Source organism: Protopterus annectens, chromosome 6.part0, assembly GCF_019279795.1.
Source record: "Protopterus annectens isolate FY-2018-M chromosome 6.part0, PAN1.0, whole genome shotgun sequence".
Lineage (NCBI taxonomy): Eukaryota > Metazoa > Chordata > Ceratodontiformes > Protopteridae > Protopterus > Protopterus annectens.
In genome coordinates, this window is record NC_056737.1 from 1774194335 (window position 1) to 1774219631 (window position 25297).

The 25297-nt window shown below is 43.9% G+C and overlaps 1 protein-coding gene across 1 annotated transcript in view; it reads right to left on the reverse strand.

Moving 5' to 3' along the window:
• TECTA (tectorin alpha) overlaps positions 1-25297 on the reverse strand; it is a 623032-nt gene that overhangs the window by 356894 nt on the left and 240841 nt on the right. Inside the window, exon 9 of the mRNA XM_044075148.1 lies at positions 7186-7753. Coding sequence (XP_043931083.1) covers positions 7186-7753 — 568 coding nt within the window. The remainder of the gene's footprint in view (positions 1-7185; positions 7754-25297) is intronic.

A 25297-nucleotide genomic window follows, 5' to 3' on the forward strand; every position in this document is an offset into this window, starting at 1 on the left:
AGGACGGGTTGGTCCTGAGGTAGACACGGTCCGGATGAAATACCAAGTAAGGAGGTTTAGCTGATAATGCTTGAAGCTCAGAAACTCTCTTGGCCGATGTAATGGCTACCAAAAAGGCTGTCTTGTAGGACAAGAATTTGAGATCCACCGTAGCCGCTGGCTCGAAGGAGGCGGTCAAGGCCTGTAGGACCAGAGAGGTCCCAAGGAGGAACTGCTTGCTTTATAGGGGCCTGAGAAGAAAAGTACCTTTAAGAAAAATTTTACACAATTTGGCTGACATAAGCGGATTAGAGTCATGGCCAATGTGATAATGAGAAATTGCTGCCAGTTGTACTTTGACTGTGGAACTGCTGGCACCATCATTAAAGAGAGTGGTTAGAAAGTCAAGCACTAAAGGAAGAGGAACCGTGAAGGGATTCAGGCCTTGCCGCCCACAAAGAAAACGTTTCCACTTGCTTGGTAAACCTTTCTAGTGGATGGTTTATGAGCTGCCACCAAAATTGCCTTAACGGTGACGAAATACCGGGAGTCCTAATCAAGAGTGGAACTGGAGCAGCCAAGCGGTCAGCTTCAGGTTGTCCAGATTCGGAGGAGGAATGCAGGATGGATGGGATATCAGATCCGGGATGGGATCTAGAATCCAAGGAAGATTCACCGAGTGAGACCTTAGGAAGGGGAACCAGATCTGTCGAGGCCAAAACGGAGCAATGAGAATCATTCTGCAACCCACCCGAGAGGCTTTCTGAAGAACTTGGAGCATCAGAGGCAAGGGTGGATAAGCATACAGAAGACCGGGTGGCCAAGCATGCACCAGAGCGTCTCTTGGGGTACCTCCGGGAGGAGGAATCAGAGCGAAAAAACTGTCGCACTTGGTGTTTGAGGGAGAGGCAAAAAGATCGCATGAAGGGGTTCCCCACCGTGCGAATATGCGTTCCGCTACTTGACAATTGAGAGACCACTCCTAAGGGGTCAGAATGGTGTGACTGAGCTTGTCCGCTAGGATGTTGGACCGACCCGGAATGTGCGTTGCTATTAGAAAGTGGTTGGTGGAGATTGCCCATTCCCAAACTCTCATGGCTTCTCGACAAAGAGGGTAAGACCTTGTTCCCCCTTGCTTGTTGATGTACCAGACAACAGACATGTTGTCCGATTGAATCGCAATTGTTCCCAAGGGAAGAAAGTCCTGAAGTGCTAGCAACGCTAAGAGCACTGCTCACATCTCTAGAACATTGATATGCAGAAAGGTCTCAGAATCGATCCACGTACCTTGGACGGTCCGGCCAGCAAAGTGCCCCCCCCACCCGAGGCGGGAGGCGTCCGTGGTCACCGTGGCGAGAGGGGGAGAAGCACAAAATGGGCGGCCTCTGTGGAGATCCGGGGAGTGGAGCCACCACAAGAGGGACCGCTTGCAAGCCTTGCTGATCGCTATGGGATGATGCATGGGGAGAGCAAGGTATGACCACTGTACTAAGAGCGTCCACTGTAGAATGCGCATATTGAGCCTGGCAAGAGGAAGAAGTGCTATAGCTGATGCCATGGACCCTAGAGCCCTCAGGACCAACTCCGCCGGAACGGAACTTGAGTGGAGAATGGCCCGCACCTGGAGCTGCAGATTTTGAACTCTGTCCGCAGTGAGGAAGGCTCGTAAACTCCTTGTGTCTAGCCTGGCCCCTATAAAATCTAAGAGCTGTGTGGGCCAGGTTGGATTTCTTTGTATTTATTGTGATGCCCAGAAAAGGAGCAAGATGGAGAAAGGAGTCTCGCCAATAAAGTAGATGCCTTGTTGGGGCGGAAGCCAGTCGTCCAGGTAGGGAAAGATCTGCACCCCTGAAGCCTCAGGTGGGCGCTACCACTGCTAATACTTTGGTGAACACCCTGGGGCTGTGGTGAGACCAAAGGGAAGGACCCGAACTGGTAGTGACTGGCTCCCAGCCGAGCGGAGAAACCTCCTGGAGCGCCTGTCCATCAGGATGTGGTAGGCGTCCTTGAGGTCTATCGAGCACATCCAGTGATTTTCTCCCAGAAGGGGAGAATAGATTGCAGAGTGACCATTCGGAATTTTTCTTTGGGGACTGCCAGATTCAAGAGAGAAGTCTAGGATTGGTCTTAGTTCCCCGTCTTCTTTGGCACTAAAAGAATCTGGAGTAGAACCCTGATCCGATCTGGTCTGGGGGACGGGCTGGATGGCTCTTTTCTTTAGCAGATGGCCAATTTCTGCCAGCGGCCTCCCGTTGACCGGGTGGGGCGTCTGGGAGGGATTTCAACTTTGGAAGGTGAAGGAAAGGGATGCGATATCCTCTGGATATGATTTGGAGAACCCAGCGGTCGATGTTATGGACTCCCATGCCGCTAGGTGCCCAGCGTCCCCGACTGCCTCCAGAGTGGAGCAGTCGGGCAACCCTCAGGGTTGCTGCGGCCGTTCAGAGAAAGGTTCCCTGGACCCGAAGTTTCTGGGAGCCCCTCTGCCTCTAGGGCGGCGTCCTCCCTGTCCTCCTCTGCCACGGAAGGACTGGTTGTCCGGAGCAGGCTGGGACTGCTGCGACTTCGGAACCACATCTTCTTCTGACCCTTTTGGTTCCTAGAGTAGGGCCTCTGGGGTGCAGAGAAGCGGATTCCGACGGCAGACAGCGTCTTCCGTCCTTCTCACTCTGGGTCAGCGTCTGTGACGGTTTTGCCAAACAGAGCAGAACCATCAAAGGCGTTCAAATGACGCTTTGAAGGGCTCAGAAAAATCGCAGTGACGGAGCCAGGCCTGACGTCTAGTGACTAGTCCTGTTCCCGCAGCTCTAGCGGCGCCTTCTGTTGCATGGGAGAGTAGCCGCATAGAGGTATTAGTAACTGACCTAAGAGTGGCCATACGGGTGGAGTGCAGAACCCTGTCCTCCTCCGAAATGGACTCTGGGGGGGATGCAGTGTATTCTTTAATAAGATCTCGCTGCATCCTAATGACATGTGCCAAGTAGTTCAGCGCCCTTACCGAGAAGGTCGCTGAACTAAACATCCGCTTCCCCAAGCGGTCCATCATCCGAGACTCCTTGCTCGGGTGGTGGACTGTGGGACTCTCCTGAGCCAGTTCCCTCTTGGTTGCCGCCGTCAACATGGCATCTACCGGAGGCCCCTTACTCCAATGGGCACGGTCGGACGGTGGGCTAAGGATCCTATCTGGCCTTTTAGGAATTGGCTCCACGGTGTCCGGTTCCTTCCACGCCCTGGTGGTAATAAGGTCCACCAGGGGGTCGGCAGGGGGGGACACCCAAGAGGTAGACGGGCCCGCTTCAAATGCCTCCAAGAACACGGACTCGTCCGAGGAAGACTTGGGGCAGACCACCCCCTTATACGAGCATTTCCATGATGTCTCCAAATGAGACATCCTCGGGGTGACCGTGGGGAGCCTTCCCCTTCCTCCAAGTCCGTGTCTTCTGTGAGAGACTCGGGAGTCAATGTGCCTCCTTTTGCACGTATGCTTGCGAGGACATCCTCCGGGGGCAGTCAGAGGAGTCCTCACAAACAGCAATTTGTTCCATAGGAGCAACTTGGGGCACAAGCGGGCTGTCCCAGGGGCCGGATGGTGGAAGCCTGGCCCAGTGCAGAGGGCGGGACGGAGCGGAACAAGTGCCGGGGTCCGGAGACCCTCAACAGCGCCCTCTCCACTACATCAAAGCCGAAGGAGCCAACCTCGACCAAAGGATCCGACAATCGGCTCCCTCGGATCCGAAGAGTGGATCGGAGCCGGCGCCGGCGCTCGGATCCGAAGGGACAGTGCGCTCCGACACAGGCGGCGCCAAAGAGCACTGATCCCCGGATCCGAGGCTCGGATCCAGGCTCCGAGAGGTCGGATCCGATGCACTCGAGGCAGGGTCGGATCCGGTACCAAGTACTATCGGCGCCGACCCACCCGGCTCGGCTGCTCGGCTCCAGCTGCTCCGAACCCGGATAGCGGGTCGGAGAAGGAGCAATAGGTTTAAAAGGGTGTTGAGCTCCCCAGAGGAGGCAAGAGCACTCCCATCTGCATCTGGGCCTGGATGAATCTTCTCATCATCCGGTCCAGATCCGCATCAGAAAGGCTATATGTGGATCTCGGCGAGGCTACCGAGGTAGGCCTGGAGTGCCTCCTCGATAGCCTCGGCGGAGATCGGGTCTCCTCCTCCTCAGGACCCGGTGAAAAGCACACTGGGGACCGGGCCGAGAAGGAGGAGACCGGGCCGACAGAGCCGGGAGTAGCCGCTTGGCTGGCGGGGCGAAACAGAGGTCTCGGCCCGCCGCTTGCTTCTCCCTCCGGTCCTTTTCCTAGCATCCCTCTCCTCTCCAGAAGCGGGAGGTTGAGTCCCAGGAGCAGGAGGGGTGCCACGGAGGAATAACCAAACCACGGTTTACTCCCGAAGGAGCGGAGGTCGAGCCGAGTCCGGCGGTAAAGGCCCGCCAAGACAAGCTTGGACCTCCGCTCCTTCAGTGCCCTGGGGTTGAACCCTGCACAAATGGAGCATCCAGATGTGAGGTGTTCAACCCCAGGCACACACCAGTGTGGCCATCAGCCGGGAGAGCTTATGGCCACACTCGGAGCATTAGAATACAGATTTGGGCTGTTCAGCCATCCAAATCTATACAGCTACTAATTAAAAGTAACTAAAACAAATACAGACACACAGGCCCAACACACACACACTACGCCAACAGCGAGGGGAGGGAAAAAAATACTTAATTTAACTCTAAATAAAACTATCAAAGAGGGATACCTAAACTTTCACACAAAAAAGCACAAAAAACTTCAAAATTTCTGAATTAACAGATATAAAACTAGCACTTAGCTGAGAGCTATAGATACCAATCCAGTCACCAGCGCGGCAAACGAGATCTGAGGTCATGAGGGTAGAGCAGGGCATTATGGGTGAGGGGAGGAGCTGAGAGCTTGGATCCATAGCTGGAAAACCATGCCGGTTCGGATCCGATATCGGATCCATAACCCACAGGTTGCAGACAAATGAATATCCTACTTCAGATTCTATCTTATCTAACTGTTCTAGGTCCACAGCAAAAACTCATAACCTTGAAATTGTGTTCTGTCACATAGAGGATGACTGGTGGTGCATTTAACACATTTACTTCACTTGTCAATCTTTTGCAACTGCATTGTTGCCACAGTCAATTGCAATTTAATGCTTAAATATCAGAAAGCATATCAATAATAAACCATTAATTCTTACACTGTAGCATATGAAAACAGCATTAGAAAGAAAACTGTTTGAAACAAAAATGTATTATTTTACATGATAAAATTTACGTTTACTGTTCTAAATGAATGTACTGCAGTATTTAAGGAAAGCTTTAGTGCTCCTAAAAGTGTAGGATAAATACATACAAATATTTCAGGTATTTTCAATAATATCCATCTAGCCTGCCAAAATACCGGAACAGACATTCCCATAATAACTGTCCAAGTTTTTCTTACAATATCTAAACTGCTGCTTATTTTAATATAATTTAGGAGTCTATTCCAGTCATCAGCTATTCTCTCAGAAAACCAGTTAATGCAGCTCTCTTTTCTGTATCATCTCCTACAGACGTGGTCTGATGATAACCCCAAACATTTCCAGAGGTGGTTTTCTCTAAATGCCCTATATACCTGATGGATAACCTTGGTATATTTTAATGTACTATTTCCAATTTATCATGCCAATTTTCTTTTAAGGTTTCCATATTATTTCAGGATTTAATGTAACTTACACAATGATTTCATCTTTTCTAATTTCCTAGACTTTTATGAATCTTTTTTAAAGTCTGTACAACTATCATTAACCAATTGGTTGATATGATCCATGAAATCACAGTTTCATTCACTGTGCATAGTATTAAATATTCACCCTTCAATTTATGTCTCTAAAATCTCATATGCTTAATTTTTATGTATTTATCAGCATATTATTTTTCTGTTCCCAAATGGTCAGTTTAGTCAAGTTCTTTTCCGACATGCTCTATCTGTAACATAACACTTGTTCTAATTTATTGATCAGTGATTATTTTTTTTTTTTACTGTATCGTTTGTTTATCAGGATGGTAATTCTGGACCAAGACCTCATTTTCATCATAGGTCTGGAAGAAAAGTTCCACAGTATTAAATATAAAATACAGTAAAATAAAATTACATGATATTTACTTATTTGACAAATAAAGGAAAAGAACATTATACAGCATTTACATAATTGTAGGACACTGAAGAAGTCACTCTTAATAAAAATATTAAACATGATTTGTAGATATTAAAGTAAGAAAGATGTTATATAGCAAACTTAAGTAAGGAAGGTAAAACCCCCATCAAAGGCTTGACATAAGTCTGCATAAATTACATCACAGCACATTTTTTACAGCTGTTATCTAGTTTCAACATATGCATGATAATTTATGGTTTCAAGTCCCGACCCTTCCAATTCTGTCAACAATTTATGTTAAATTATCCTGCTGTATTATTTTTCCACAACAACACTTATGGGTCCCCTTCACCTTATTAATGCATGCTATCCCTTACCCTGTCCCTGCCCCTAAAATTCACCATGGAACCTTACATTAGAAAACCCTTTCCATTACCCTATTGCTGTTCAGACAAACCATGCCATATGTTAGTCTTAGGATAGTGCTATGTGTGTGTTTTTGTATTTGTTTTAGTTTATTTTATCTTAACTGTAAAATTATAGCAAAAGTAGATTGTCTGTTTTTACAATTAAGTTAATGTGAGTTTTGGGTGCTTTGGTAGGTATTGTAAGTTTTACATTTTGATGTGTTGGTATTAAATTATACACTATCTGCATTAAGTGTTAACATTTTAAGAATCACCATTTTGATATGTCAGCATTTTTAAATATACTCGTACACACACACACACACACACACACACACACATGGACACACACGGACACATGCATGCGCGCGCGTGCACACACACACACACACACACACACACACACACACACACACACACACACACACACACACACACACACACATAGAAATGATGGGATTCAAGTTGCACAACTTAAAGTAAAAGAACCATCTAAAGCTGAAACAAGCAATGAGGAAATTAAGTAGCACAAAAACATATTTTGCAAGCTACAGCAGTGAAACATGCTAAATTTCTTAAAGCACTAGAATATTGCGAGGACTTAATCTTCATTAATTTGTGGAGCTAAAACTTACCACAAAAAGTGTTTGACCTCCAGTGTCGGACAGTAATCCCTATAGATTGACAGGCAAGAGCATATGCCTGGATTGCTTGACACAAAGTAGCGATGTCATTGTTACTGCACAAATCATAAACACAACTCTTAATAAAGCCTGTAGGGTCCACCATTGTCCTACATTCACGAAATGGACCATCAGACCTATTCATTATTCCACAATAGTCAGGACTCATATATAAGGACTCCAGTGGAGATTCACAAATACTGCAGTTCTGCCAGCACCCGTCTGTGCATCTCCAGTCTAAGTCATCAACCCGCCAGCTATGACCCAGTGCAACAAGCGATTCGGCAAGGCTTCCATTAGGAAGTAATGTGTCATCTCTGGGGTTCCCATTGTAGTTTCCACACATCCCACAAGTGTTATTGAAGTAAGTGCTTGGTAGAGCAACTGAGGCATAGTGCAGACCATCAAATGTTACCAGTAAACCAAAATCAGTTTCTACTGCAGTTGCAAGGCCACTTTGATAGACTTTAACTGCTCCCATATCCAGCTGAACAGGCAAAGAACTCATAAATCCATCTACCTGCAGATAGGAAAGACAAAAGTCATGCATGAGCATAGTACAGACCTTAATGCAAAAATATAACATCAGAAAAGAACAGGAGAACAATTCTAAGACTCCAAAATTAATACGTTGTCACTATGGATATTATGAATAAAAGAATATAATGATGGAAACATTGTTGTCTAGTTAATATTAATAAAATATTGGTCTTTAATAAAACAAATCCACCTATGCATAGTACCATTTACTCATGTGAGTGTAAGTTAAATAGACACTTAAGTCTTGTTTCTGGTGAGACTGGTGTGCTTTAATTTCTCTACCACTTCCTGTCTGCATTTGTTTAGATATTAAACTGTCAGGATAATCTAGCCTTATGGATGTTTTACTGGATTTGACAGCCTATGATCTATGCCTACTACTCTGGGGTAAGCATAAAATGTCATGAAGCACACAATATGACCACAGTATGTTTGTTCAAGTCAATGAACTTTAGTGGACAAAGTCCATGCAGAGAGATGTGAACAGCTACTGTTTTTAAGACAGGAAGACAGAATGTCCAGCAGGGGCACCTTTGGTGGGGAATTGCCACACAGTCTGAAGCTGGGGAGTGATATTAAGTAGCACAAAGGTTACAAGGTAATCATTCACAATGTTGGCACCTGATGACAAACAGTGTGATATAGTTTGAAATAGCAGCATTTAAGATGTGTAGAGCTAGTGAACATGGGTCGAAGAAATAGACATGAAGGCCAGTGTTATTCCTTAATACTTTCATGCAGCACCACTACCAGTATGAGACAAGACAGTGGGATGGGTGATCAGTATACAGCACCAAGATGAGCCAGTCCACATATACACCTACCAATATTTTATTTATTTGTTTAACATTTGTTTACCAGGATAGTCTGACTAGGACAGACTCTATTTTTAGTGGAGACCTGGTGAGAAATACTCCAGATGCACATCTTTGGAATGTGGGAGAAAATAAGAGTATCCGGAGGAAACCCACATGAACGCAGGTAGGACATGCAGACTTGGCACAGAAGGCACTCCAGCCGAGAATTGAACTGGAGAACCTCTTGCTGTGAGGTGACAACATTAACTGCTACACCATTGTGCCACCAAATATAAAAAATCAACAGCTTACCTAAACTTGGGCTTTGATATTTTTATGCCGGCACAATGAAGTCACAGGATGTGGATAGATAGCATAAGCAGTAAGATACACATCTATGGGTCATACACAAGTCAGCTTATTATCATGAGCAAATTTGGATACTGTCTGAAAGTTAACTAGTCCAGCCGTGACTAAAACATTACCATTTGTGGTACCAACGCAAAAGCTACCATATGTCATATATGTCTAATGGCTGATGTGTCTACTCCCGCATACAGAGGCATAGGTCATAGACTGACCACCTGCTGACTGTTTGTGGAAAAATGCACATCTGCAATATGAGCAAGTGGGTGGTGGCTCCATTATCCCTCATGGTGTCACATGCCTAATGTGGTATGTTACTAGTGTATTCTGTAGGAGTGAATGACCATATTTCAGCTCATAAAGGTGGATAAGGGGAAATTACACCAGACCCAAAGAATTTTAGACCCATCTGACTGATCAGTAGTTTATGTAAAGTCACTTAGAGCCTCATAATGGAGATTATCCAAAATGACTCAGAAGGCCTACTTTTGTTAGATGGGAACAGTATGGGCTTGGTAAGGGGAGGTGTCACCTTCCAATCTTATGACATTCTTTGAAGAGCTAACAGCAGCATTTAATGAAAATCAAAAAGTGCATACTGCTTATTTTGACCTTCCTAAGGCCATCAACACTATTCCCTATAAGGGAACAATTGAAACATTAATAACATTTAATGTCATTGCTTACATAATTGAACGAGTAATATGGTACTATGTAAAAAGATGCAGTAGGTAAGAGTGGGAGATTATCTGCCTGTCCCAATAGGGGTTACCTGTGGTGCCCCACCGGGCTCATTACTGGGGCCACTTTTTTAAACTATTTTTGCAGATAGTAAAGTAGAAAGTAGGTTCTGAATAACCAAATATGCTGATTATTTGAAATTCTGTAACATAATTACTTAAATGCCAAAGTTCTTCAAAGTTCTCTAAGATGATTTATAAAAAATACACATTTGTCACAGTAGTAATGACCTCATTTTAATGTCAGTATATATCGCATCACAACACTTGATAAAAATATGTAAATGAGGTGATTACAAAACAAATATTCAAATCTTAGTAATTATTAAAGATGTATGGACAACAGTGTAATGCATTTTAAACTTTGATCAGTGTGTACCTATCAAAGTCAAAAAGATATATTCTGTAGCCCATCTAATTCTAAAGGACATATCTAGTCACTACGGCATTGTGCCCTTTGTACCTCACAGATTCAACCAATTATTGAATACAATACTGTATTTCATAGTATATGAGAAAGCCACAAGAAAAAACGTAAAATGGCTGAATGCTCCCTCACTAGAAAATCATAAGGGTGGAAAATTTGAAATATTTAGAAGGAAATGAGGAAGTGTCATTATATTTTATTTCTTACAGACTACTAATAGGTAACCTTTGGCTAGTGTATAAATCAATGTCTGACCCAATTCTAGAAAGTTGATGCCCAAAATGCAGAAGTAATACTAGATTGGGAAACTTAATACTAAACATAAATATCAATATATACACACACACACAAAAAAATAATCCTTGTTTTCCTGCCTCTCCTCGACTAGTTTAGACCAGTTTACAGGCTTTGCTGCATTCTGGGCTGTGGTGTAGTTCCTGTGTTGTCCATTACCTTACTTGGATAGAAGGAAGTTTCTTTGCTCACCAGTGGGAGTGGGGAGCCTTGAGCAGCCTACCTGTCCCTGAAGGAGTGACCTCAGCACAAGAGCTGTAGTAATTGGTTGTTTTGGACCATTTCTAGCTCTTTTGAAGTTCCCTGTTTAAAATCCGCCTCTGGGCATTTTTTTCTGGCTATACTACTCAGACAAGCTCCTCGTGGTCCTGCAGAGTGGTCCTAGCTACAGAAAACTCAGATAAGCGACTACTTTCTTGATTTAAGTATCTTTGCTGTTTTTTTACTTGAAATACCTTCTCTAGCTTACCATAAACAATCTTAAACTGTTTTTTTAGCTGTTTGTTGCATTATATAATATCTGCACTTAAAGTTACATTTTAGTCGAAAATTGGTCGAAAGTTTGTTTGTTTGTTTGTTTAATTTAACTGTTGAGGCTGCCCACTAAAGTGTGCTAGCCTGTGTAACTGATTTATTACTGTTTCTGCATTTTCTGTGTGTTTTCTATCTAAAAACAAAAAAAAACAAAAAAATAATCCTTGTTTTCCCGCCTCTCCTCGACTAGTTTAGACCAGTTTACAGGCTTTGCTGTATTCTGGGCTGTGGTGTAGTTCCTGTGTTGTCCATTACCTTACTTGGATAGAAAGAAGTTTCTTTGCTCACCAGTGGGAGTAGGGAGCCTTGAGCAGCCTACCTGCCCCTGAAGGAGTGACCTCAGCACAAGAACTGTAGTAATTGGTTGTTTTGGACCATTTCTAGCTCTTTTGAAGTTCCCTGTTTAAAATCCGCATTTGCGCGGCTTTGCACGACTGTGCGCATAGCGCAGCGCCGGTTAAACAAGGTTAAACTTCTTCTGGCTCCGCCAAGTCTGCTCTTCAAATTTTCCCTTAAGGAAGTTCTACTCTTAGTATAATCAGACTACTCGCTATATTATAAGCCCAGCACTTGTTCTCAAAACCTCCCTTCTAAGTAAGCACTCTCATACTAAGTAAGCACTACATCCACCTACCACCCCTGTGAATATCCACTTCCCTTAAAGGCACAGCACTCCCTTATACTATTCTAGCATGTCGAGTGGTAGATTACTGGCATCCTCTCCAGTTCAGCTGGTCAATCTGGGAATCTTGAGACAATGCTACAATTGTCTCATGTACACAGACAACCCTCTCCTCCTCCCAACAAACACAAATACATGTGAGAGATGCAACTATATAGCCAAACTGGAGGCTGAACTCTCTCAACTCAGGGCTGGCATGACCAGACAGGAGGAGATGGTAACCACACACACAACAAACCCAGTCCCAAATAGACCTACCACAACTGCAAACCAAACACATAAAAACACAAAGACATACTCGGAGGCTCTAATAAAAAACTTACCAAAACAACAGAGGCTCCCAAAGCAGACATCCAAAAATCCACCACCTCAAAACAAAACACATGCAACACATACTTCAATAAATCAGTGTGTCAAACAATCCTAGCCCTTAAGGCCAAACACCATGCCTGATACACTAGTAATAGGTGACTCTATAGTCAGACACACTGATGTCCCGCTTACCAGGCTGAACAAGGAGAGGGTGACTGTGAACTGCCTATTGGGAGCTAGGATCCGCCACATAACACACGCACTCAGGTCACTCCAAAGCAAGTACAAATATGACTCCGTCATTGTCCATGCTGGCGTGAATGACCTGAGATGTACCTCCCTGGACTACATGAAAAGAGACATAGAGGAGCTCTCTGATTATGTAGCCCAGGCTGGTATGACCCTGACCCTGAGCAGCATCTTGCCCTCACCAAGAATGATGCCACAATACAAAGACAAGATGATCAGCTTTAATAATTGGCTCAAGTACTGGTGTCATTCTAAGGGGATCCAATGTCTGTCTGCTTGGGATGTCATGTTGGGCAAGTCACACTGCTTCGCAAGGGACAGCTTGCACCTGTCACCACTGGGCTTCCGGATATTGGCTAAGGCTCTTGCCACCCCCATAGTGCCTTTTTTAGGCAAGGCTCAAAAGACAAACCCACCTCCTTAGAAAACAAAAATGGAAAAAAACTAAGGGTAATGCTGCAAAATGCCAGAAGTCTAAATCTCAAGATGCAGGCACTCGAGGCACTCCTCAGTATGGAGAACATCGACGTCTGTGCAGTAACTGAAACCTGGTTCAAGGCTCCTGAGAGCACCCCAGCGCTACCAGGCTATACCTCATATCATGCTTTTCGCCCCAAAACCCAGGCGAACCACAAAGGAGGGGAGTGTCCATATTCATCAAGGACACCCACACCTCCAGGTTAGTAGCAGCACATGAAGCATCAGAGACCATACAGGTGCAACTAACCATAGGCAAAACTGCTATACAACTGGTAGCATGTTACAGACCACCCTCCCAATCTCAGGAACCCCACTCAGCCTTCCTGAAGACATTGGAGGATATGAATGTATCACAAAATACCATCATACTGGGAGACTTCAACTACCCTAACATAGATTGGGTACATTATTCTAGCCCTAACACCCTAGCCCAAAGGTTCCTGGAATTCATAAATTCAAATGCACTGGAACAACTAGTCACCTCTCCCACTAGGGGAGATAATATACTGGACCTGATCATCACAATCATGGGGACAAAATGCTCAACACCAGAAGTATACCCCTCACTGGTGAGATCTGACCACAAACTAATCACTCTGGATATACATATCCCACCTCCACCCCCAGCACAAAAGACCACAGTGAAAAACTTCTCAAAAGCCGATTTCACTCTTCTTAAGACTGAGATGGTATCCTTTAAGCCCACTGGGCCAGTGGAAACCACATCCCACAATGCTGAATCCTTCACAAATGCTTTCTATGGACAACTCCAAGAATGCATGGATCATGCAATCCCAAATAAATCCAGGACCCTCTCCACCAAAGGCAAGCGTCCTGTCTGGTGGACCTCAGCCATCAACAAATTGTATAACAAAAGAAGGAAGCTACTGCACGACAGAGCAAAATCCCATAAAGAGAAGACATCTCTGATCAACACTAGCAGAAAACTACGTTCTCTCATAAAAACATCCAAGGTCAACTTTGAGAGAAAAATCGCTAAAGACACTAAAGATAACCACAAAGCCTTCTTCAGCTATGTTAGAAACCTGGGCGGAAACCCTCAGATATGCTCAGAGTTAGTTCACAACAACAAAAAATACACTGAACCCACAGACATTGCCAACATTCTGGCAGACAGGTTCAGTGCAAATTTCTCCCCTCCCTCACCCCCAAAAGAAGAAATACTTATCCCAGCTGAATGTAATCTCCCTGTCATCTCAGATGTCCAGGTGAGAGCCGCCCTTAGCAAAGCTAAAAACACAGCATCAATGGGACCTGACGGTATCCCGGGTTGCGTGCTATGTGAACTCCAAGAGGAGCTAAACCCACACATAAAAATGCTATTTAACCTTAGCTTTACTACAGGATGTGTACCTGAACACTGGCGTACAGCAACAGTGGTCACACTCCATAAAGGGGGTACCTCTACAGACCATGGGAACTACCGCCCCATAAGCTTAACCAGCCTGGCCTGCAAAGCTATGGAAAGAATCATTATGGAACTCATAAACAGAGACATTGGGGACCTACAGACACTTGATCCCACCCAGTTCGGCTTTGTAAAGGGCAGATCCTGCCTTTTGAACCTGGTTGACTTTTTCAAAACAGTCACTAGAGCCATTGATGAGGGCAAAGCAGTCCATACAGCCTACCTGGACTTGGCTAAGGTCTTCAACACAATACCCCACTCAGGCATCATAGATAAGCTCAACAGCTTAAATGTAAACCCTTATGTCACTAGATGGGTTGCAAACTGGCTAAAAGACAGAACCCATAAAGTCAAAATCGCTGGAGCCATGTCAGACTCAAAGCCAGTCACAAGTGGTGTCCCACAGGGATCTGTCCTGGGACCCCTCTTGTTCGGCATTTATTTCTCAGATGTTAAAGCAAACATGGGAGGATTGTGGCTGACAAAGTTCAAAGATGACTGCAAACTAGGCGCCATAGTCGATACACCAGCTGACACATACATCCTACAAAAAGGCCTCACAGAAACGGACAACTGGTGCCGGAGTCATGGCCTTAAAATAATGCCAAAAAATGTATAGTCATCCCCTTTGGGAAAAACAAAGTACCCACAAATTATCACATAGACAGTAACCAACTGAGTACAGAAAAAGTAATCAGAGACCTAGGGACCCAAGTCGACAGCGACCTCTCATTTGACACCCACATTGCCAAAGTGGTTAGAAAGACATTCTACCTTGCACACCTTATCATGAAGGGATTCACATCCAGATCCAAGGATGTCATTGTACCCCTATACTCCTCCCTCATCAGACCCATGATTGAGTACAATGCCCCATTTGGTATGTACCTCACCCGGCACTTGCAGCAGCTGGAGAGACCACAAAAGTACCTCACCAAGAGGATCAAGGGTCTCCAACATATGTCTTATTCTGCCAGACTAAAGAAACTCCAGCTCTATTCAGTAGCATACTGCCTGCTCAGAGGTGATCTGTGCCTGATGTACAAGGCCATGTCCAATCAGGAACTGATGGACATGCTCCACCTCAAAAAATCCAAATCCATCAGAACCACGAGAGCTAAAGACTTAAACCATGGCACAAGTATGAATAGGACATGCTGGAGGGATAGATTCATAACTCAGAGGCTTCCCATGCTCTGGAACAGAATCCCAGTTCATGTTAGGCAGAGCCCCTCACTGACTCTCTTCAAGAGAAATCTTGATGAGTGGATGGGAGATCGTAAGTTTACCCCAGGGTCACCTCTGTGTCACTACTAGACAGGGGCACAGTAAACTAATTCTATTATATAAGGGGACCTTCGCTGTGTCACTACTAGACAGAGGCACAGTATTCTAAATCTATTCTGTACATTTTTGTACCATTTCATGGGGTGGCGAAAGCCACATCACTATGGCTAGGCTTATAAATGCCCCAGGGCAGATAGCCTAGTACTAAACTATGAAACTATGAAACACACACACACACACACACACACATATATATATATATATATATATATATATATATATATATATATGTGTGTGTGTGTGTGTGTGTCTGTGTATATATATATATATATATATATATATATATATATATATAGATATATATATATGGATTCAGTATGTCATTTCAAAATACTGAAATCCCGAATTTCAGTATTTTGAAATTACATAGCCGAAGACACCAAACACCGAAGCCCTAAAACTGCGAAATTCAAAATCCCGACACTACACTACAGATACAGCACACACAAACACATACACACCACTTCCTCCCAGCTCAAATATAATATCCTACACTACAGATAAGCAAGGGGGCAAGCTCCCCTGCACCCCCCCCATGTGGGAGGCTGCACCCACACACCCCCACACCCCTACTTATATATATATATATATATATATATATATATATATATATATATATACTAACTCCGAAATCGCACAATCAGACACACACAAGCAACTCACTCCCACACATTATATACACCCTTGCACACACACATCACAGTCAAAACACACACTGACAGACACTAAAGCCCCTAACCAACAGACATACACATACATACATACCCAAACTCACACCTTACCATTCACACACCACAACACCAGAAGCGCTAATTCAAAATCTCCATACTTCAGGATTTTGAATTTCACGCTTCTGGTTTACTGGTATTTCAAGACTTCGGTATTTTAATTTTGAAATACTGAAATTCTGGATTTCAGTATTTCAAAATTAAAAAGGGATCCCGTATATATATATATATATATATATATATATATATATATATATATATATATAAAACATGACAAATACATTAAATGAACTTGTCCAAGATTATGAAATAATCTTCCTCCTATAATCTGAAAATCAGTCATTAACTTTCATCCAACTCTGGCCCTATTTAGGCCGCCATGTCTATGATTGACAGAGGTAATGCCCAAATTAACATACCCCACCCCACATAATGTGTAGAACCTCCTAACATACCCACTCCTAATAGGCTTCCATGATGCATAGGGACACAGTTGAGTTGGATTGTGTATATAAACTTGTGGGGGCCCTCATGGTTGTTGGCCTAGTATATACCTATGAGCCTATAAGAATCTATTTTTTTCAAGGCTCCTACGTACTTAGTATGCTCGGATCTTTAGAAGCCTAGCAATATATTTTAGTAACATTTTTAGCTCTTATATTTTAAGTACAAATAACCCTGAGATGAGCAAAACATTTACATGTTGCCCCTATCCATGAGGTACAAAGGTGATAAACCATGGGTGAATTTGCACTTACCTATCCATTCATCCAGATTACATTTAAATGGTGTAAGAAAAGTATTTTGCTTTATGTAGAGAGGAAGCCATTTCCAAAGAAGTGGTATTTTATGTGATACATATTTATCCCTAAGTGACATATGTTCTCCCCTGTTCCTGTTCCACTTCTTCCTTGCCTATGCTAATGATAGCTAGTGGCATCAAGGGACAATTGCTGTCCCACTTATCACTGTGTAGCACACTGCGGCATGGAAGATGAGCCATTTTTCTCAGGTGTCAGGTGACACAGTAAAGACTAGAACTATACATGCCATGTTAATGTACAAGATAAGACAGTGATACAGCCAGAGCATGAGGCAGCCATGGTAAAATAGTAAAATTCTAATTATTCCTCACGATAACAACTAATGCAAAAGTACAGTTTTGTACCTACCATAAATGTAGATGTTCGAAGATCCACATTGCTGCAGTCCTAACACTTGGGTAGTCCGCTGTCCCAGTCGGCCCGAATACCAAAGTATATGGCTGACGTCGGTCAAGGCGCATTAGTCTGACGTCAGGAAATGCGCATGACCGATCAGTCTTTTCTTGCCCCAGATGTCAGAAGACCCTAAAAGATAAGGCCAAAACCAAAAAACACCAAACACTCTTGTACCCAATATATATACAATATATACAAATTTACAAGGTACAACCCCACCCACACAACCACCCCTAAACACAGAGGGAAGGAGGGAATGTGGATCTTCGAACATCTACATTTATGGTAGGTACAAAACTGTACTATGTTCTTCATCCCACATTGCTGCAGTCCTAACACTTGGGTAGAATCCCAAAGCAGAGGTAAGGGAGGCTGGCAAATCATAAGGAAGCAGGGCTGTCAACATGCCCTGCAAAATAGCAAACCAGCCCTGGATTTAGAGTAGAGAGGAAGGTGGTAGTGCTTAGAGAAAGTATGCACTGAACTCCAAGTAGCTGCCTCCAAAATATCCTTAGTTGCCACCCCTTAGAAATGCTGTTGAAGTGGCAGTAGCCCTAGTGGAATGAGGCCTAATCCCAGCTGGAATCTCCTTGCCATGATGGGAATAACAAAATGTAATGCAAAACCCAATCCACTTAGAAATAGTTTGTTTTGACACAGGCTTGCCCTGAGAACTCAAAGCAAAAGAAACAAACAACTGCTGAGACTGCCTAAAAGCCTTAGTCCTGCTTAAATAATAACGCAACTGCCTGTGTACATCTAAAGTGTGCAAAATCTTTTCCTTATTTTGGGGATCTGCATAAAAGTAGGCAAATGAATAGTTTGGTTTAAAGCCACACTAGAAACCACCTTAGGCATAAAGGAAGGATTAGTGCGTAATGATACCCTGTCCTTATGGAAAATCAAAAGGCTCAACCGCCATAAGGGCCTGCAATTCAGAAACCCTTCTTGCAGAAGTAATGGCCAACAAAAGCAGTCTTCCATGACAAGTATTTCAATTCAGCAGTAGCCGCAGGCTCAAAAGGTTGTAGAGTAAGTTTCTCCAACACAAATTGTGTTCCCAAGCAGGAGTAGGAGCTCGGGTCTTATATTCTTTGCCCTCTAAGAAATTGCTTGAACAAAGGATGAGAAAACAATGGTGGGTCACAATCATAGTGAGCTGAAATTGCTGCAGCATGAATCTTAATGGAAGAGAAAGACAAACCTTTGTCTAATAACTCAGTAAGATATTGAAGAGCCACACTCAAATTAGGCTCAGAAACCTCCAAATCCTTTGCTGCACTCCAAAACAAAAATCTCTTCCATTTTTCTGAGTACACTTTCCTTGTACTAGGTCTTCTGGCTTCCATAATCACATTCAAAACTTGTTGAGGAAGTTGAGACCTGCTGTGTTTCAAAACAGAATATGCCAGGCTGTCAGATGAAGAGTGTGAAGCTTGACATTGAGTAGACAATAGGTGTGGAATCAAAGGTAAAGGCCATGGAGGCTTCCTTACCAGACTCCTTAGTAATGGGTACCAGTGTTGCCGAGGCCAATCTGGAGCTATTAAAATCATCCTTGGCTTGTCTTGTCTGACCTTTAGGAGTACCTTTGGGAGAAGAGGCAGAGGTGGAAAGGCATACACATGAAGATTTGTCCAACTGAAAGAAAGAGCATCCACTTTCCAAGCTGTGTGATGAAACCTTTTTGTGCAAAACTTTGGCAGCTGGTGGTTTAGTGGAGAAGCGAACAGATCTATGTCTGGAGTTCCCCATGACACTGTCAATTTCCAAAATACATGAAGATCCAGTTTCCACTGGGATCCATGATTTGCCTGCTTAACACATCTGCTAAGGAGTCCTGTGCTCCCGCTAGAAACCTTGCCTGAAGAGTTAGTTGCAAGCTGAGCGCAGTCTCCCATAAAATCATTGCTTGCCTGCATAGAGCATAAGAATGTGTTCCCCCTTGTTTGTTGATGTACCACATGACAGTTGTGTTGTCTGTTAGAATCAACACCTGCCCTGGAAGAAGTAACTCCTTGAAAGCCATTAATGCAAACTGGACTGCTAACATCTCCTTCATGTTGATATGTAGATGCTGTAGTCTGGCAGGCCACTTGTCTTGTATCCACTTTCCATTCAGATGAGCTCCCCAAGCTATGTCTGAGGCATCTGTCGTTAGAATCTGACTCGCCTCTGGCCGGGTCACAGAGAGTCCCTTGTTTAGGTGACATTCCTGAGCCCACCACAAAAATTCCTTTTGAATGCAAGGTATTATTTGAATGACAGTGTCCAAATCCTGGCAGTGCTGTGTCCATACATTTTTGAGGTACCATTGCAGCTTCCTCATATGCAGTTTGGCATTGGGAAGCACCAGAATACAAGATGCCATGAACCCTAAGGCTTGAAGGACTGTCCTTGTAGTCAGCCCGGACTGAAGAGATAGTTGATGGAAGTACAGGGAAAGATTCTTTTGTTTGTCCGGGGTTAAAAAGGCCATCTGGGTTGCTGTATTCAGTCTCACACCCAGAAAGCACATGTCTTGAGAGGGTACTAGACTGGACTTTATTTCGTTCACAGAATACCCCAGGCATCTTAGCACTGCTATCACATATTCCAAATGCTGTAAAAGGTCTTCCTTTTCTTGAGCCAGAATTAGGCAGTCGTCCAAGTAAGGATAGATTTGTATTCCTTTTAGCCTGAAGTAAGCTATCACTGGAGCCAGAACTTTGTGAATACAGTAGATAAGCCAAAGGGCAATGCAGAGAACTGATAATGGGAATTCCCAGCTCGGATACTTCCTGCAACTTAGTCTGATAGGCACATGAAGGTAAGCCTCCTTGAGATCTAAAGTTACCATCCAGTGATCTTTGCCCAGTAGAGGTAAAAGCTGTTGTAACGTCAACATTTTGAACTTGGGAATGTCCAGATAAGTGTTGAGGATAGATAAATCCAAAATTGGTCTCCACGTGTTCCCCTTCTTTGGTACTAGGAACAGGCGAGAATAAAATCCTAGGCCCCTTTCTGGCACAGGAACCGGCTGAATGGCCCCTATTTGGAGTAACAGAGAAATTTGCTTGTGAGCCTCTTTTCTTTGTAGAGGAGGAATGTCTGGCATGCCTTTGAAAGGAGGCAAGGTATGGAAATGAAACCTGTTTGAATGATATCCAATACCCAGCTGTCCTGGGTAATTAAACTCCAATTTTCTTTGAAAAGTGCCAGCCTTCCTCCCAAAGGTGCTGCCAGAGGAGAAAGCACTGGCAGCTGAAAAGGCAGGTCATTGGGTCTGTTCCTCACCAGAAGATTGAGCAGGTGAACTCCTGTTCTAGGCCTAAAGAACCTTGAGCTCTCCCCTACCACGTCTAGACCTACCCCTAGACTGGGAATCATAAGAAGGATATGTCCATCCCTTAGTAGGCCAATTTCTACTAAACTTTGGGGGCTGAACCTGCAAAAAATCTTTAACAGTCTGCATAGACTTAGCCTTGTCCTCCATTTTCTTTAAAACTGCTTCCACAGGCGAACCAAACAACACATCAGACTGTAATGGAGCATCCAAAATCCTTGTCTTAACATGCTCAGCTAAATTCTGATCCCTCAGCCAGGCGTGCCTGCGAAGAACAGAACCAGTGGCAGCCACCCTCGAAGAGGCCTGCACAGCATCAAAACCACATTGCAAGGAATGCTTACCCACCTGTTCAGACACATGAACTAAATCCTGCAACTCTTTACACTCAATACCTTCCGCCAGAGCATCCACCTTAGACTGCAATTGTGAAAGGAGATAATTTTGATATTTTAACATGTGGAACTGGCAATTCAAAGCCCTCATGGCTAAAGTGGAAGAAGTATACACTTTCTTTCCCCATCTATCCAAAGCCCTTGCCTCTTTATCAGGAGGGACAGGATTTTTAACAACAGAAGCCTTAACACCTTTAGGCCCATGAGAAACAGTTTCTGGGTCTGCCCTAGGACTCTTAAAAAGATACTTATGAGCTTCAGGCACCCTATAATACCTGTCCGGTTTAACTGGGGCAGGAGGCAAAGAATCAGGGTTCAGGGAAGCCTCTGCAAAAACATCTTCCACCACATGCAGAACAGGAGGTATAGCTAAAGGCCTATGCTGGGGTAAAAACAAAAATTCCCTAAGCCTCTTCCTGGAATCAGAGAAATCTTGACCTTCCCATTTAAAATGTTCCCTCATGGAATGAAGAGTCTCTGAAAAAGAAAAATCCTCAGGAGGAGAAGCTGAAGGAGTAGCATCATCCACATCAGAATCAGAATAAGGAGGATACTCCTGTAAGTCTTCAGAAGACTCAGAAGCCTCCGAACACTGCTCAAAACTCTCAAGCTCAGGTTCCACCCTAGGCCTCTTATCAGGAGAGGGCATAGAACCCCTAATCATAGTAATCAAATCTTCTGCCATTTTAAGCATATGTTTCTTAGGCAAAGATCCTGAAGAACTAGGAGAGACACCCACTGAAGCTAAACCTGGCCTGCCTCTCAAAGAAGCCTTGGAAACAGAAGGAGGGCCTAACCACCTTAGGAAGGGAGGGAGAACAGCCACCTGAGAAGCCCCTTCAGCCTGGCCTACCTCCTGAGAGGACACATCCTGTAACAGTAAAGTCTCCCCCTGAGACTCCAAAGAAACTTCTTGCAGAACCTCCGGCTCCACCGAGCCTTCTAAAGAACCGACGTCCGGGACTGACGGTTCTTCCAACCTAGGCTTTGTGCTGCTTTGTCCTGCGCTTTTTGGACGAAGGGCGCCGGAGCATCCGACATGCGCTTTATAATTGCTTCCCAAAACTAACCTGGCACAGTCTAATCTTCTCTTTATAGTGCGTTTGTTAAATCTAGCACAAGAGCGACATCCAACTCCTAAGCAAGGTATACACAAGGTATGGTAATCCCTATGAGGTATCTGTTTCCCACAAAATACAGTTATTCACTTTTTCTGACATCCGGTTAAATACTGAGGCAAGAAAAACCAAAATATTAACTTTGATTCGGTCTGAAACTCCGACTTCAGAAAATTTCAGAACGCCAACCTGCACTCGCAAAACTGCTTCTGCATTGGACCATGCGGCAAAAAAGACTGAGGATATGGTCATGCGCATTTGTACCCTGGCAGACTAATTATTCGGGCCGACTGGGACAGCGGACTACCCAAGTGTTAGGACTGCAGCAATGTGGGATGAAGAACATCATAAACAGAATTCAGACAGCAAACAATATGCATGAGCATTGCATGCTGGCATAGATGATGCAAGCATGTAGCAGTGTATATGAAGGAGACGGGTCTATATTACATTTGTGAAAGAATACATCTTCTGCGAACGACAACTGATGAAATTCACTTCAGTGAATCCCAGTTTTCCTATGGTTCACAAACACTTACCCACCAACCGTCCGGAACACACAACGGACTAACTCAAATCCATCCAAGTGGGGGGCTTTGCACCCCCAATGTGAGGGACTGTGCCCCCATACTCCCCTAACTATATATACCAACTCTGAGATTGCACTACAGTGGTGAAAAGGGAAAGGTTAGGTTGGTGGGCAAGTGTTTGTGAAACGTGGGAAATCTTCCGCAGTTCACTGAAGTGATTTTTGTCATTTGTTGTTTGCAGAAGACATATTCAATGAATACATTTTCCACGGACATAATATAGACCCAAGCAGACAGTTTCATATAACATCCCCACTCGGGTATTACAGTAAAACTCACCAGCCTGAACATAACCCCCTACATCACGAGATGGGTTGCCAACTGGCTTACAGACAGAACTCACATGGTAAGAATAGCAGGCTCCAGGTCCGACTCTAAACCAGTCACAAGGAGTGTTCCACAAAGCTCAGTCCTGGGACCCCTACTGTTCGACATCTACTTTTCAGAATTACAGGCAAACACAGGAGTACTATGGCTAACCAAGTTTGCCGATGACTGCAAACTGGGAGCCATAATAAACTCTCTGGCTGACATGGACATCCTCCTAAAGTGCCTTACTGAGATGAACTCCTGGTGTCAAAGTCATGGCCTCAAGCTAAATGCCAAAAAATGCATAGTTATCCCGTTAGGGAAAAACAAAACACTCACGAATTACCACATAGGTGGCAGCCCCCTTAATACAGAAGAGGTAATAAGAGATCTGGGGACCCAGGTAGATAGTAATCTCTTCTTTGACAATCATATTGCCAAAGTAGTTAGGAAATCCTTCTATGTGGCCCATTTAATTACTAAAGGGTTCGCATCTAGAAATAAAGAGGTTATAGAGCCCCTCTACTCATCACTCATTAGACCCATCATAGAGTACAATGCCCCATTTGGGATGTACCTCACAAGACACTTCCAACAGCTGGAAAGACCACAAAACTACCTCACCAAGAGGATTACTGGTCTCAAACATATGTTCTATGCAGCCCGACTGAAAAAACTCCAGCTGTACTCAGTGGCATATCGCTTACTCAGAGGTGATCTCTGCCTGACTTACAAGGCTATGTCCAACTCAGAATTAATGGGCAAGCTCCACCTAAAGAATTCCAAGTCACTGCGAGCCACGTGCTCTAGTGAGCTAAACCTTGCCACAACAATAAATAGAACATGCTGGAGGGATAGATTCCTGTCACAGAGACTCCCCATGCTTTGGAACAAAATTCCAAATTACATCAGGCAGAGCCCCTCACTAACACTCTTCAAGAGAAACTTTGACGAGTGGATGGGTAACATAAAATACACCCCTGGAATCACTTCATTGGCTCTGCTTGACAGAGAATCAGTTAATTAATCAATGGGGTGGCGAAAGTCGACACATTCTGGCTAGGCTTATAAATGCCCTCGGGCAGATAGCTTAGTACCTACCTATGAACCTATGTAGATCCTAAATGTATTGCTTTTACGGCTGTGACTGGATATGGCTGTTTGCCAACCCGTGTTACATGACTATATGTGTATATGCAAAATGTATTCACAGCATATGGTTCATATGCATAACCAGTAAGCGTGATATGATATTTAGCAGGTGTGATATGACACGTATTATATACGTGGATAAAGTGTTATCATACAACCTACAGCAGAATGCAGGAGCAACAGTGTTTTTACTTCAGCAATTTATATGACACCCCCCAACCATGAAGGCCCAAGAAACGTTGGTGGCACTTAGAATCTCACATGACACCATAAAGTGTTTCTTAGCAGAACTCCTCCAGAAGCTCAAAATTACTTCTAATAGATCTCCAGCTAGTTCCTGTTTGTGCCATCAGTGTGTTCTGTTTTCCTGTAGGACACATATGAAACATCTGACACTGATATCATCAGTCAGCCTAATTCAGTCTCTATTTCTGCTGACCATAAGCCTCATAATGTACATTCAGATCACTGGCTCTGAGGAATTGTTTTTAGAGAGACTTAGTCTCTTGGTTTGGATACATGTGGTGTCCACAAAGCTGCAGTGCTACCTGACATGTTAATAACAACGACAAAGATGCTTATATTATAAAATGTTTCACATAATCACATCTCCCTGCAATGCTAAAATATTTCAGCAGTGTAATAGGAATCAGACTCTATCCACTGAACAAGATCATATGGAGGCCAGTAGTACATAATTGTCCTATAAAGAAGAATGCCTACGCTGAACACACAAATAAAACCAGATACAAATGTGAGAAATCTAATTATGTACTTTGCCAAATAGCATCAATGCACCATTAATATCAGATTTCACTATGAGAGAGTCATTACATCCTCAAGGCATATTTTGTGAAACAAATGCAACATAGCACATATGTGACATCTTCTTGGCCGGCAGTGTTAGCTGGTAGACTCTGAATGGCCGTGACTTTATATGTGGCATCTAATGCAGGTCAGTAGAGGCAGATCATGGCTAACTAGATCATATCATAGGAAACCACCTCAAGTCTGACATTAAAATAGTTCA